General features: G+C 35.1%; 1 protein-coding gene across 1 annotated transcript; it reads right to left on the bottom strand.

The window, feature by feature from the left end:
• Positions 1-1,442: 1,442 nt before the first annotated feature.
• LOC137711864 (11-beta-hydroxysteroid dehydrogenase-like 4A) lies at positions 1,443-7,992 on the bottom strand. The gene is made up of 6 exons (XM_068451021.1): positions 7,748-7,992; positions 6,592-6,784; positions 6,364-6,449; positions 6,150-6,281; positions 2,796-2,927; positions 1,443-1,807 (listed from the first exon to the last, which is right to left on the bottom strand). Exons 1-6 carry the CDS (start codon positions 7,928-7,930, stop codon positions 1,595-1,597), a joined length of 939 nt encoding a protein of 312 aa, XP_068307122.1. The 5' UTR covers positions 7,931-7,992; the 3' UTR covers positions 1,443-1,594.
• Positions 7,993-14,312: the final 6,320 nt, after the last annotated feature.

Genomic DNA, 14,312 nt, shown 5'->3' on the forward strand with positions numbered 1-14,312 from the left:
TGTAAATCATTCAAAGAAAAACAAAGCCTAGAGCTAAAGAAGAAAAGCTTTGCTAATTAGTTTGTTTTGTGAGTTTTCTTTAAGTGTGTGCTCTATTTTCTTCTTCTTGGGATCATTAGAGTTATCTTGGATACTCTTCTTATTCAACATGTTCAACCTGTGGATCAAGGCCTGAAGGTTTGCCTTGGTTCTTGGCCAATCATCAGAGTTTGTGGATTGATAAGGTGGAAGGCATCGATAATAACCCCTTACCCTTCACGCTTTTCATCAGATTCATCACCACAGCCACCGCGCACGCGAGTTCAAAGCTTCAAGGCTCTGAAAAATTTAGACACTTAAGTTTTGTATCAGATTTCAAACTTCTGTTTACTCTATTTGTCAAGGCTTTTAGCAACGAGCGCTCAATAATTTATCGATCAGTCCTCCATCTAAGGAGTTCTTTTAACTAAAGGTCGAAGTCTTATAAGGGTTTTTGCTAATTTTCCCAAATAAAGCATAGAGAAACAAAAACAAACAATTAACATTTGGCGATGAAATAGCTAAAAATTCTTTTCCGGCTCAATTGGGGATGAAATTTTGTCACTATGACTTCAAATGTAGTAACTTCGTGGAGGATAAAGCCCTCGTTGGAGATGCAAAGAATGAGGCACGTGATATTTGTATTTCTGTGCAAGGAAAGCTGCTGCACTAAACATTGCAGAGCACAGCAGCTAACATTCCATATATATACACCTGACCTTTAAAACAACCAGGCCTTACATCTTAAGGTCATCTATAAGGACAGGACATTTGTCTAACATCTAGGACGTATGAGTCACTCATGGTTGGAATGAATCCAAACCTTACACTTGTCTTTTTAACTTAATTCGAAAAACAACCAGGAAAACAATTTACATTCCAACAGACCGATCACGAAATTCCATGCGTTCAGAATGCATACAAAACCAACAACTATAAATTGCATAATTTCAACGATATTATTAAAGTGGTCGAGCATCATGAGAAGGGCGGTTGGGCAGATGATGACCCGTTCAGAAGTATGGCAAGTAGGTCCGTCGGGAGGCGGTTGGCCAAAACCCCCTCCGGCACCGGCCACGATGAATCCATGTCCGTCCATTCTCTCAATATTCTTTTCTTTTTTCTTATCGATCAACTGGAAACTAGTCTATGCAGTTGGGCGGCTACTTAATATATATATATATATATATAGTGTACGAAAGGTACCGTGTAAAATACGTAAACTATTGCTTTTTATGAGTTTGCAATTAACTTAAGTACCCCTTTTAAAAACAAACCTTATATGACTTGGTACGGGGAAAATTTCTGTTGGAAACATGTTCTTCATTCCCAAACTCAATTTGGGGTATAAAACAGTTTCCATCCCCGTCTTCATACCGTTTGTTTAAGAGAATCAGACATAATATAAATATTTCATAGTCCATTATTTTTTGTTAAAAATGATATATTACAGTACATACATTCGATACGTGTCGGATTTTACCTATTAAAAAAAAAAACATAAAAATACGTGACCAATATTTAATGAAACATAGTATACTGCAGAATCCGAAACTAAAATGAACGTTTATCCTAATTAATCATCCTTATTTGGAGTGGCTGGCATCTTCTTGGTTTCAACTATTAGATGGAAAAGCTTCTCGAGTAGCTCAGGATACAAAACCCTCAACCAAAATCCGAACCTGATCCACGATGGCTCTGTCAGATGCATGTCTCCACGGCAAACACTGTCCAAAATTGCCTTTGTGCATTTTTCTGCGGACTCACTGGGCATCCACTTCGGACGAAGCTAAAACAACATATCATCACATACACAACAAATAATGAGAAGTTTCCTCTTTCATTAATATGACTTGCATGTGAGAGACATAGAGTTGGAATAGAGTTCTCAGACAATTTATTCGTATGTCACACACGACTTGGAGAAAGAAAGAACATAGATTCTATGACATTATATATCCACCAAGATTATGCAATCTTCAGAGTTGAGACATGGAATTATGAGTTCTGTACTTTAGCATGAATTATAACTAAGCATCATATTACGATTTTGGTTGTGTAGTGGAGGCTACTTAGACAAGTGTAAAAGGTAATGTGATTTGTTTACCATTGCGTTGAGGTCACATTAAGCATACCTTAAGTCTTCAAGTTAGTAGAGCATCTGCAATATTTTTCTAAATGTAATCAAAATCTTCAGATAATAGTCCTTTTTTGGAAATGGCGTGATGAAGAAGAGTGTGACAACGATGTCTAATTGCCTATTTATATCATCAATTCTGCACAATTGTTAACCACTGAATTGCTTGGATGCAAAAAAAAATTGGATCACTATCAATTCGGAAAATTTAGTATCTTTTTCTTTTGGCGCAAACATTTTTCCTATATTAAGAGATTTTCTTGAAGATTTGACGAGAGTTTTAGCAAAGTATATGGAACATGAGTTAACAAGATGGCCTGAGGGTTTGGACACTCTTGATATAATAGGTAGGGTGTATAGATAAATTTTAGATTTTACTTTAATTGCATCTCATTCTTAACAGTAATTGTATAATATGGTACAAAAAACAATCATATTAAAATTAAAATTAAAATTTCTATATTTCCATGCTAGTAAATGCATATTTCCTTGGCTTTTAAAGATATCTGCACCCACCCTGCAATGCCATAGCCCTTCATTGCATTCATTTTTCAACAAATTGTTACTCTGGCCAGCTAGCTAACTAAGCTACTTGTATGGGTTAACCTAACCAACTTTGGACTCAAAACTCTGTAATTACCTGCGATACAAATTGGCGGCTTCTTGTCATTTCCGACTCAATCAGTCCAGGACTCACAATTGTTATCCCAATCTCAGATCCCAACTCAGACCTCAATGACTCAAAGAAGCATGTCAGGGCTGCTTTGCTTGCCTGCAGAATAAAACCAAAAAGTGTACCTGTTAGAGTATGAGTATGATTCTTACATGTCTTGGCATAATTAACTTTATCAGAAAAGAAGTCTTAGTCATGTCGGCTAGAGTAGTCCTGTTGTGATTAGGATATTGAGAACTCTTGTATTTGCACTAGTAAAGAACTCATTCTGGTACGAGGAATAGTATTCCTTATTGGATTGTAATAGGGCAATCGATATGCTTAGTAAATATACATAAGCCACTGCTCTCACAAATTAACGCTCTCATTTTTTGCACCAATAACCTATTCTTGGGAGAGCATTGAGATTTGCAGAGAGGAGAAGGGTTGTGTAAGTGCTGCGATGGCCTCTTCATCAAGCAGCATGTCTGCAGGTTAGTATTCCTTTGTGCACTGTCGATACTTTGTTTTACATCTGTATTAATGTTGTGATGTTGTGATTTAATCACTTGATGTTGAGATAATCAGAGACAGGGAAAAGAAGTTTCTGGGGCTATCACAAAAGGGATATATTGAGAGAGTTTTGGTTAGGTTCAATATGGAAGATTGCAATGGTGCTGATGTACCTGTGAATAAAGGAGACAAATTCACTCGAGATCAATGTCCTAAATCCGAGTTGGAGAAGAGAAAGATGAGTTTAAAACCGTATGCTTCTCTGGTAGGCAGTTTAATGTATGCCAATGTACTAGGCCGGATCTTGCTTTCATTGTTGGCTTGCTGGGCAGATTTCAATCTAATCCAGGTGAAGCACATTGGATGGTTGCTAAGAAGGTATTAATGTATTTACAGAGAACAAAGAGCTTCATGTTAGTTTATGGTAGGGAAAATGAACTGGAAGTAGTTGGTTATACTGATTCTGATTTGGCTGGTGATCTGGATGAAAGAAAATCAACTAGTGGCTATGTTTTCATGTTTAATGGAGGTGCTATTTCATGGAGAAGTGCCAAGCAAACTATGATCTCTACCTCTACTATGGAAGCAGAGTTTGTGGGATACTTTGAAGGCATGAAGCAGACAGTCTGGCTTAAGAATTTTGTTAATGAGTTGAAGGTTTTAGACTCAATACAGAGACCAGTCAAGATGTTCTGTGACAACAATTTTGCAGTGTTATTCTCAAAGAACAACAAAAGGACTTCAGCCTCGAGGTTAATGGATGTGAAATTCTTGAAAGTCAGAGAGAAAGTTAAGCAAGGTGCAATAGTGGTGGAGCACTTAACTACTGATTTGATGATTGCCGATCCTTTAACAAAGGCATTGGCAAATGGAATTTTCAAGACTCATGTAACTCGGATGGGAGTATTGGAAGCTTTTGAAAAGTGGGAGTAATTGTTGTTGTATTCAATAGTATGTTAGAGCTACTGGAAGATGACAGTGGAATGCTTTTCAAAGGGGAGGTTTTCTGCAAAAGTTTTTTGGAAGCTAAGTGTTTTAGTTAGTTTTCTTGTTTGTTTTGTTTGCAGTTAGTTATGTTTTTATTCAGCACAATTTTTCCAGATATTTCTGTGATTAATTGTTCTAGAGAATAATTTTTCGATTCAATAAGAGCTTGTGAATCATTTCTAGTACTGATAAAGCTGTTGAATGTGTCATAACTATGTTGTTCATTTTTTAGTGAATGATTTTGAGTTAACAGTTTATTGTTAAGTCTGATGGATATTTTTGATATTGATTTTGGGCTATGTGAGTGGGAGTATATGTTTTGGTTTACTCCTGTATTGAGATGCATTGCTATAAGCATAAATTGGCCATTGTGATTTGTAAGGTGATTTGTATTCTGTGTTACAAAGGAGATTACAAATTCATTGTTTTGGTTTATGTAAGCTGGATGTATCTGTGCACTGGTGTAATTGATAAAAGACTTGTGTGATCACCTTTTTGATAAGTTTGAGATGATTATCTGTTGTGATGAATCATACTCAAGTGGGAGAATGTTAGAGTATGAGTATGATTCTTACATGTCTTGGGATAATTAACTTTATCATAAAAGAAGTCTTAGTCATGTTGGCTAGAGTAATCCTGTTGTGATTAGGATATCGAGAACTCTTGTATTTGCACTAGTAAAGAACTCATTCTAGTACGAGGAATAGTATTCCTTATTGGATTGTAATGGGGCAATCGATATGCTTAGTATATATACATAAGCCATTGCTCTCACAAATTAACGCTCTCATTTTTTGCACCAATAACCTATTCTTGGGAGAGCATTGAGATTTGCAGAGAGGAGAAGGGTTGTGTAAATGCTGCGATGGCCTCTTCATCAAGCAGCATGTCTGCAGGTTAGTATTCCATTGTGTACTGTCGATACTTTGTTTTACATCTGTATTAATGTTGTGATGTTGTGATTTAATCATTTGATTCAATCTGGTTCATAGGAAGAGACTAATCTAGGTTTTGATGTCTCTAAGTTGTTCTTACGGTACCATCATTATATATATATATGTCAACCAGTAAGCCTTTGATGAGCTTTTATTCTATTTTTCTTCAAATTTATTAATTTCTGTATCTCACTGCTGAGTTCTGACTCAGAACTACTAGAGAGTAAGAAGACCAGATCTTCTCCACCAAAAACAAGGCGAAGGAGCCAGTTGGTGTCTAGTGGTGAGGGTGGGGGTGACAATGCAGTGTTAGCTGAGGTACTACACTCTCTCAAGATATCATCTTGTCATAAAAAGTACACATTTTCACCCAGTCAGCTTCTTTGAATGACTAATTTCATACCCTTCAGCATTCTTGTAGGTCACTGGGCCCACTAGATCTTCTGTGCAAGCTCTTACTTTCGGAGAAATTTTTCAGTATACATGATGATATATCATGTGTTTTTATATAAGTGATGAGAAATTTTAATATTTAAGTTATTAACTTTTAATACACATATTTCACCAATTGTTTAACGACACATAATGTACCATCCTGTGTTCTGGTCACATTGAAAAATCTTTCTTTAGCTCTGGCAAATGAAGTCAGTCAGTCTTGGATTTATTTTTCTTCTAACACTTCTTCTAGTCACAGGTTTTCTATAAGTCAATGTTTAAAAAAACATAATCGAAGTACCATCTGGAATTATCTTGGATCCGTTCCATATATATATATATATATATATATATATATATATGTATGCATGTGTGTGTGTGTGTGTGTGTGTGTATTAGATAGAGAAAGACACTAATCAAACATTTTTAACGCGTGTGCGTGGGTAATATATAATCATATTTAAATTCTTACATTGTAGAAACTCGACTTTGGTGCAGAAAACCAAGATTCACTCGAGGAAATTACAACAATTTTCCCTTTGCTTTTTCTGAGGTGTGGAACTGAGAAATGTGTGCAATAAACAGAACCCCAGAAATTTATATCCTGCAATATCATATTCATAATTAAATTAGCTTAAGTATATATATGAAGGGCCTAAGTACATGATTAGCTGATTAAATTATACCATAATTGAAACCATCGTAGAGATTTGGTTGCAATCTTCAAACAAGCTAACTTGCAGAACCGCAGCATTGTTCACCAAATGGTCCACTATTTCATTAGAAAAAGCATTAACAACTAATACCAAGTTGATTAGAAAGGTTAATTTCTTATTCATCTAATACGATTAAATTAATTTTACGAGAGACTAATTAAACTGAAAAGCTATACTATATGATGATGTGAGTCTTACATTGGCCAAAGTGATTGACTGTTTCATTAACAACTCGATTGCAATGTTCCAGTTTTGAGACATCAGCTGGAAGCACAATGACATCCGGGGAGCCTATCCGTCGAGCTTTATCCGCCACGGCACGAAGACGGTCCTCCCTTCTGGCTGCCAATGCTAGACGGGCTCCTCTCTTAGCGTACTCATACGCCAAATGCTTCAAATGGTTTAAGAAAATGATAAATTAGGTTCTCATCTCTTATTTCTACTTCTCATTAATTGAAACCTTATTCCTTTTTCATTTTTTTATTAAGGTCTCTTAACTTTTCTTCATGTCATTATTAGAATATTAAATTATTTACAAGTCATTATATGTCAATTTAAAAATGAAAAATTATTAATCATTTTCAAATATAATATTTTTAGTTTTTTTTTTTTCATATATTTCTATTTGTAATTTGTATCCTTTTTTAATTTATACCAATATTCTTTTTAGTTTTAATTTGTACCCATAATTTTGAATTTTAATATGTAACCCATATTTTAAATTTAATTTGTACCAATAATTTTTTATGACCGTACCCATGCTAATTATATGTGTTCGTTTTATGTTTTAGAATATATCAATAGTTATTTCTTGCACTATATTAATAATTACGTGGCTACATTTTTTTTTTTTTTTTTTTGCTAGAAATATGTGAAGAACGAATTACTCTATTATTGATTTTTAAGTAATTGTTATATGAGAATTGTTATTGGCACTCCAAAATTTTCATTTTGCACTCCAAACTTTCTGTAATTGGAAAGGGAAATACACTAGTGAGGGGTGTATAATGAGATTTTTGGAGTGCTAATAACAATTCCCTTGTTATATTTGTAACAATATTATTTGGATTTGTTTAAATTTTATAATTTGTGGGATATTGAATACATAAATGCATGAATTAAATCCCTTACATGATGCTAGGGACCTTGATCAAACTTTTTAAACAAATAAAGTTTCATTCTAACAACTAACTAGATTGATTAGGAATCGGAACCAAAATGATCTTTAAGAAAAATAATGAACAAGATAGAATTATATCCAAAATAAAAAATAAAAAAAAATAAAAAAATGAAACAATACATGATACACATGGCTGCATTATGAAATATGTAATGCATGTCTTTAATTCGTTACCTCTCCAATTCCTGAAGACGCTCCGGTAATGAGGATAACTTTTCCGGCTATGTTTTCAGTGGATTTGGATCGATATATGAAACTAATAAGCTTGTAAACGAGAAAATATGGGAGAAAGAAAAGGGATCCAATGAATGTTACTAGAGGGACGACTACGTTCAACACTTTGTGAATCGAATCCATGGCTGTGGCTTCTCTACTCTACCTAGCAAGTCTACACTCTACGGTTCTACCTACACAGAGAGAGAGAGAAGAGAGAGAGAGAGAGAGAGAGAGAGAATTTTTGGTCTCGTATAAATTGGGTTGGCAACTTGCAACTTGGTGTCACGATATTGGTACACTTTAATGTCTAACAGCCAACGCCTCCACATACATATGTTTTTTTTTTTTTTTTTTGGAACACTTTAATCTCTAACAGCCAATGCCTCCACTTGCACCAGTGGGAGAGAATTTGTGTGGTCTCGGATAAATTGGGTTGGCAACTTGCAACTTGGCGTCACGATATTGGTAGGGCATTAGGCGCCACATATACATGTATTTATTTCCTTGCGCCACATACATATGCTTTTTATTTTTATTTTTTATTTTTTTATTTTTTTTAAGAACACTTTAATCTCTAACAGCCAACGCCTCCACTTGCATCGGTGAGAGAGAATTTGTGTGGTCTTGGATAAATTGGGTTGGCAACTTGCAACTTGGCGTCACGATATTGGTAGGGCATCAGGCACCAAATATACATGTATGTATTTCCTTGCGCCACATACATATGTTATTTTATATTTTAAGAACACTTTAATCTCTAACAGTCAATGCCTCCACTTGCATCGGCGAGCAAACAAATTCAAAACGTTTCACTACTTTTAACACCTTACCTTTCACGCTTTGTACCAGATTCATCACCACAGCCACGGCCCATGCAAGCTCAAAGCTTCAAAGCTCTGACTGAGATGTGAATGGGTTAGTTTGTTTCTCTGAAATAAGATAAGATAAAATTTCATCTTATAATTAAGTTGTAATGTCTTTGCAATTTAAGTATGTTGTTTATTTATATTTTCGGTTAATGTCTCTAAACTTTCAATTTCATTTGAATATGGTAGTGTGTTTTTATTTGAAAATTACTAAAAGTAAGCAGTAGAACATTTTTTATCATTTTAAGTCTTAAGCGTAATCATACAAATAAAATGGAGAAGGACTTTTGGAACAAAAAGCATGTAAAAAAAGAACTAAAAAAGGAAGAAAAGGCGAGTACAACTATATTCGCTAGTGGGGAGAGGTGTTAGAATTTGGCGTACATAGACTGATAGTTTTTTCATGAGACTCACTGTTTTTTGAGGCTAGATGTAACCTAATTCCCAAATGGTGGGTCTAGTACTATTTTCCTGCTCATTAAGAATGAAATTTCTCCTTAAAACTATAAATGTAGTGGCTTTATAGAAGATAAAGCCCCATTATGCAAAAAATGAGGCACAAAATATCAACAGCAGAGCACATCAGCTAACATTCCATATATACCTGACCTTTAAAACAACCTAGGCCTTACATCTTAGGTCATCTATAAGGGAATTGGATCCCATTGGGATCCATATTGTGGGGATTCTAGGAATTCCAATATCTTAGCCGTTCATCATATATCGTGTGGTTAGAAATCATTTAATTTTTTTTTATTTAAAATTAAACACAAATAATATCTAACGAAAACTGACCGTACGATATACGATAAACAGTTAGAATGTGGGATTTCCTAAGATTGTCATAAAGTGGATCCTTTTCCATCTATAAGGACAAGACATTTGTCTATCATCTAGGACATATGAGTCACTCATGTTAGGTAGGACTGAATCCAAACCTTACATTTATTGTTTTTACTTAATTTAAAAAGCAACCAGGAAAACAATTTTTTTTTCTTTTTGGGTGATGACCAGGAAAACAATTTACATTCCAATAGATCCATCAATAAATTTCATACGTTCTAAATTCAAACAAAACCAAAAACTATGAATTGCATAATTTCAATGATTATTATTATTTTAACGTACAGTGGCCGAGCATCTTGAGAAGGGTAGTTGGGCAGATAATGACATGTTCGAAGGTATCGGGAGTAGGTCCGTCGAGAGGCGGGTGGCTAAAACCCCCTCTGGCACCGGCGGCGACGAATCCAAGTCCTTCCATTCTCTCAATATTCTTTTATTTATTTTTCATTGATTGACTGGAGGTTAGTGTAAGAGCACTTCCACCGGAAGCACATTAGGCCGGCACCTAATCAAAAAATCAAGTTGGGACTCAGTCAATCCACTCCAGCCCACAAACTTGCCTGGCACTCAGCCCAAGCTGGTCTCCAGGCTAGCCCAAACTTGATTGACCAAGGGATCGGCCCCTTTTTTGTTTTGCGCCTGGCGCGTGGCGTTCACGCAGCCGTGGGTGCAAGTACCCGATAGCCGTTCAGAGGCGGGGCCTGCGGTGCAGGCACACTCACATCTCACCCCGGGTAGGTGACGTGGCCCACTGTCTGCCGTTGGATTTTCAACGGTAAAAAAAATTGAATTTCAGTTTTGATATGGACCGTTCGATCATAGATCAACGGTCCACGTTTTTCTCCCAAATCTTATCCGAAATTAAAACTATTTTATTTATTTATTCTTTTATAAAAAAAATTAAAATATTTTAAATGGGCTGGGTGCCAATGCATTTTGTAGGGGTGGAGATTATTTGTGCTAGCGCATTTTGTTAGGGATGGAGATGCTTTGGCCTATTACTGTTCATTGGGGTCTATTATTATTCACTGAGTGGATAAATGGGTTAGGTGCTGGCGCAAAGTCTTTAAGAGTGAAATTGCTCTAAGGGTTGAGTTTATGTAGTGTACGAAGGGTAGCGTGTAAAACAAGTTAATTGTTGCTTTTTATGAGTTTGCAACTAACTTAAAACCCCCTTTTAAAAATCAGCTCCAGATACTCAAATCGTATTCGTTCATCGTATATCGTACGATCAGTTTTCGTCAGCTATTATTCATATTTAATTTAAAATAATTTCTGATCGCACTATGTACGATGAATAGTCACTATTTGAGGATCCTCAAGATTCTCACAAAGAGAATCAGGAGATGATCCTCATTCTTTAAAAAACAAACCTAATACGAGTGGGTATTGAGAAAATTTCTGTTGGAAACATGTTTTCCATCCCCAAACTCAATTTGGGGAATAAAACAATTTCCATCCCGATTTTCTTATCTACGTACTGTTTGTTTAAGAGAATCAGACATAATATAAATGATAATACTTAGATACTAACTACTGAGTATTTGCCATTCAGGACTAAGGTCTGGTGATATGCCTCTTCGCTTAGAAGTAAGAGGTATTAGGTTCGAATCTCGTGGGTGACGAATTCGATACTAAATCAGGCTGCCTATTGTGTGACATAGCCAAACTCTCCATCTCTCTAGTGTAAGAATATCGATGTACTCAAAAAAAGAAAAAAAAAAAAACTTCTGAGTACCTTATATACTCACTTTCTAATTTGACCCAATTAAAAGATGTCACTCGTTTCTTGTTTTTTAAAGCTCAAGAAAAATTAATTAACATGTCTCTTATTTTTTTTAAATAATAAAATATCTGTTAAAATGTTCTTGGGCCAAAATCAGAGTAGATAGGGTACTCATTAGTGGGTACCTAGTATTATCCTAATATAATATTCATGATCCTTTTTTTTTTCTTTTTAATTTTTTTTTATGTAAATGACAACTGAATTAATTTGCATGAATAACTTTTTGAATCATAATCATTGATCATATTATAGTACATATATCCGATACGTGTCAGATCTTTGCCTATTAAAAATAGAACGATATCTGACGGATCTTTGCCTATTAAAAATAGAAAATAATAATATGTGACCATTTATTTAATTAAACTAGTATACTGCATAATTCAAAAATTAATGAGCATTTTTTCAAAGAATAATACTAGAGATATCAAAATTTTAAACCAAATTAGAAAATTAAATGATGTGTCACTAATAAAAAATAAATACGTTAATCAATATTTAAATATAATTTAATCATCAACATCTACATTATTTAATTTAAAATTTTAATCTCTGTAACGGTCCAAATTAATCATTCTTATTTGGAGTGGCTGCCATCTTCTTGGTTTCCACTATTAGTTGGAAAAGCTTCTCGAGTAGTTCGGGACAGAAAACCCTCAACCAAAATCCGAACGTGGCCCACGATGTCTCTGTCAGATACATGTCTCCACGGCAAGCACCGTCCACAATTGCCTTTGTGCATTCTTGTGCGAACTCACTTGGCGCCAACTTTGAAGGAAGCTAAAACAACATATCATAACATACACAAAAAATCATGAGAAGTTGACAACTTCCTCTTTTTCCTTAATATGACTTGTGAGAGGCATATATAGAGTTGAAATAGAGTTCTTATACAATTTATTCGTATGTCACACAGAAGTTGGAATAGAGTTCTATGACATTATATATCTTACCAGAATACATAATTTTCGAAGTTCAGACATAAAATTATGAATTATGTACTATAACGTGAACTATAACTAAGCATCACATTACAACATTGGTTTTGTAGTGGAGGCTACTTAATTAGACATGTGGACAAGGTAATTGTGATTTGTTTGAGGTCACATTAAGCATATCTCAAGTCTTCAAGTTAGTAGAGCATCTGCAATATATTTCCTAGTTGTAATCAAAATCTTCAGATAAAAGTCTTTTTTATTTTTTAATTTTTTATGGAAGTGGTGTAATAAAGAAGGGTTTTTGTGTGTGTGTGTGTGTGTGTGTGTGGGTGTGGAAGTGGTGTGATAAAGAAGGGTGGGTTTGTGTGTGTGTGTGTGTGTGTGTGGGTGTGGAAGTGGTGTGATAAAGAAGGGTGTGAATAGATCATATTGAATATTTTTTGACACATCTTGATCCGGAATGTCCACTTGGACTTCGAATTGAGCTATGCTGGCCGACATCCGGAAGGTGACGAAGCCATAAAGTGTAGTGATGTGGAATTGTGAATAAATTTAAACCTAAAAGTGCCTAAATATAAGAGTGCGTTGTGAGCGGGAATGAACCCATTTCACACGTGATGTCAGAGCATAAGTATAGTACAGTAATATATGGTGAGAATTATACCATCGAAGGTAATCGTCTACACCAAGATTTGCCAAGAATCCTCGTTGACATGTAAGTTCAACGATAAAACTTGGAGGGGCAAAAAATAAGGGTGGGTGGGTCTAGAAAAAAATCTTTGTAAAAATCTTTTCGAAAACATAATAAATCCTTACTGTAAAACAAGTATAGTTTCCAAAATATACATACTATGTATGGTAAGAAAATACTTACCGTAGCCTGCAAAATCTCAAGAATTCATTACGGCACAATATCTCATAAATAAGGGCATGACATCCATAATCACAAAATCTCACATAAACAACATATCATATCGGGTGCTCATCAACACATGTAACACACGAGTTCATGCAGAGATATTCTGACATGAACATGATTGGGTGTAATAATAGTATACGCTCTGGTATTACAATCACGTGAAGACTGGAGCTATGCGCAGCACATACAAGTCGGAGTTGCCTATTGCAACCTTTATGATTGGATTGGCACCTACAATGGATCTAAAGTGAGTGTACGATGCGATGTGCACATACACGTGAAAAATTGGCCCTGGCCCGGGCCCAGGCGAGTACCAACATCGGTGCAGCAAACGATGAGCAAATAACTTAAATATAGCCAAATATAGTCATGCCACGGTGATCCGATAATTTACATCGACATAAAAATAATAGATAAAATATTAAACATGGCCGTAATTAGAATCCCATAAAGGTACGCATACCTGTGCATCCCGTAGGATTTATGATAACTTCGTAATTTTCCGTTATTTCACTAATTCCTATAAGCATTAGTCTAAGTTAGGCTTACGTAGTAAATTCTTGCTCCAATGTATAAATGGAAACTAATAAATATGTACATACTGTAACACCCTGACCCGAAAATTTTATTTCAAAAACTAATTTTGGTGATAGGCCAAAATTAAACTCTTGTTTATTTTCTACCATTAATCACAATTTATTTAATAAATTCTAAATTTCTCGCAAAATCTATAGCTAATTTTATTTACCAACAACATAAGGTTAAACTTTATACTAAACACCCAAACCCTTTTCTTCTTTCTAATTTTCGATAAAAATTAATCTCGGTTATTTTAAGGCTACATCAAACTTCCATTAGAGCGCTTACGTACCCTTGAACGAGATCAAGCTTTTCGTAGTACACCTATAATCCATTTTCAAAAATATTCAAGTAACCGAAATAACCAACATTAGGTTTAATAATCGAAACACATCAATTAGATACCAAATTCATATTTAGAATATCAAAATTTGCACCAAATGGCAGCATCGGCCCACTGGCCACGCGCCGCCGCAGGGGGTGGTTTCCAGCGAACGGAAACCTAATTTTCTGACTAACTCTAAAAATTACCAAATTTTACAGGCAAGTAGAGTTCAATGAGAGGAACAACTTTCATACCTGGGCCAAGGTC

Source organism: Pyrus communis, chromosome 13 (assembly GCF_963583255.1).
Source record: "Pyrus communis chromosome 13, drPyrComm1.1, whole genome shotgun sequence".
Classification (NCBI taxonomy): Eukaryota; Viridiplantae; Streptophyta; class Magnoliopsida; order Rosales; family Rosaceae; genus Pyrus; species Pyrus communis.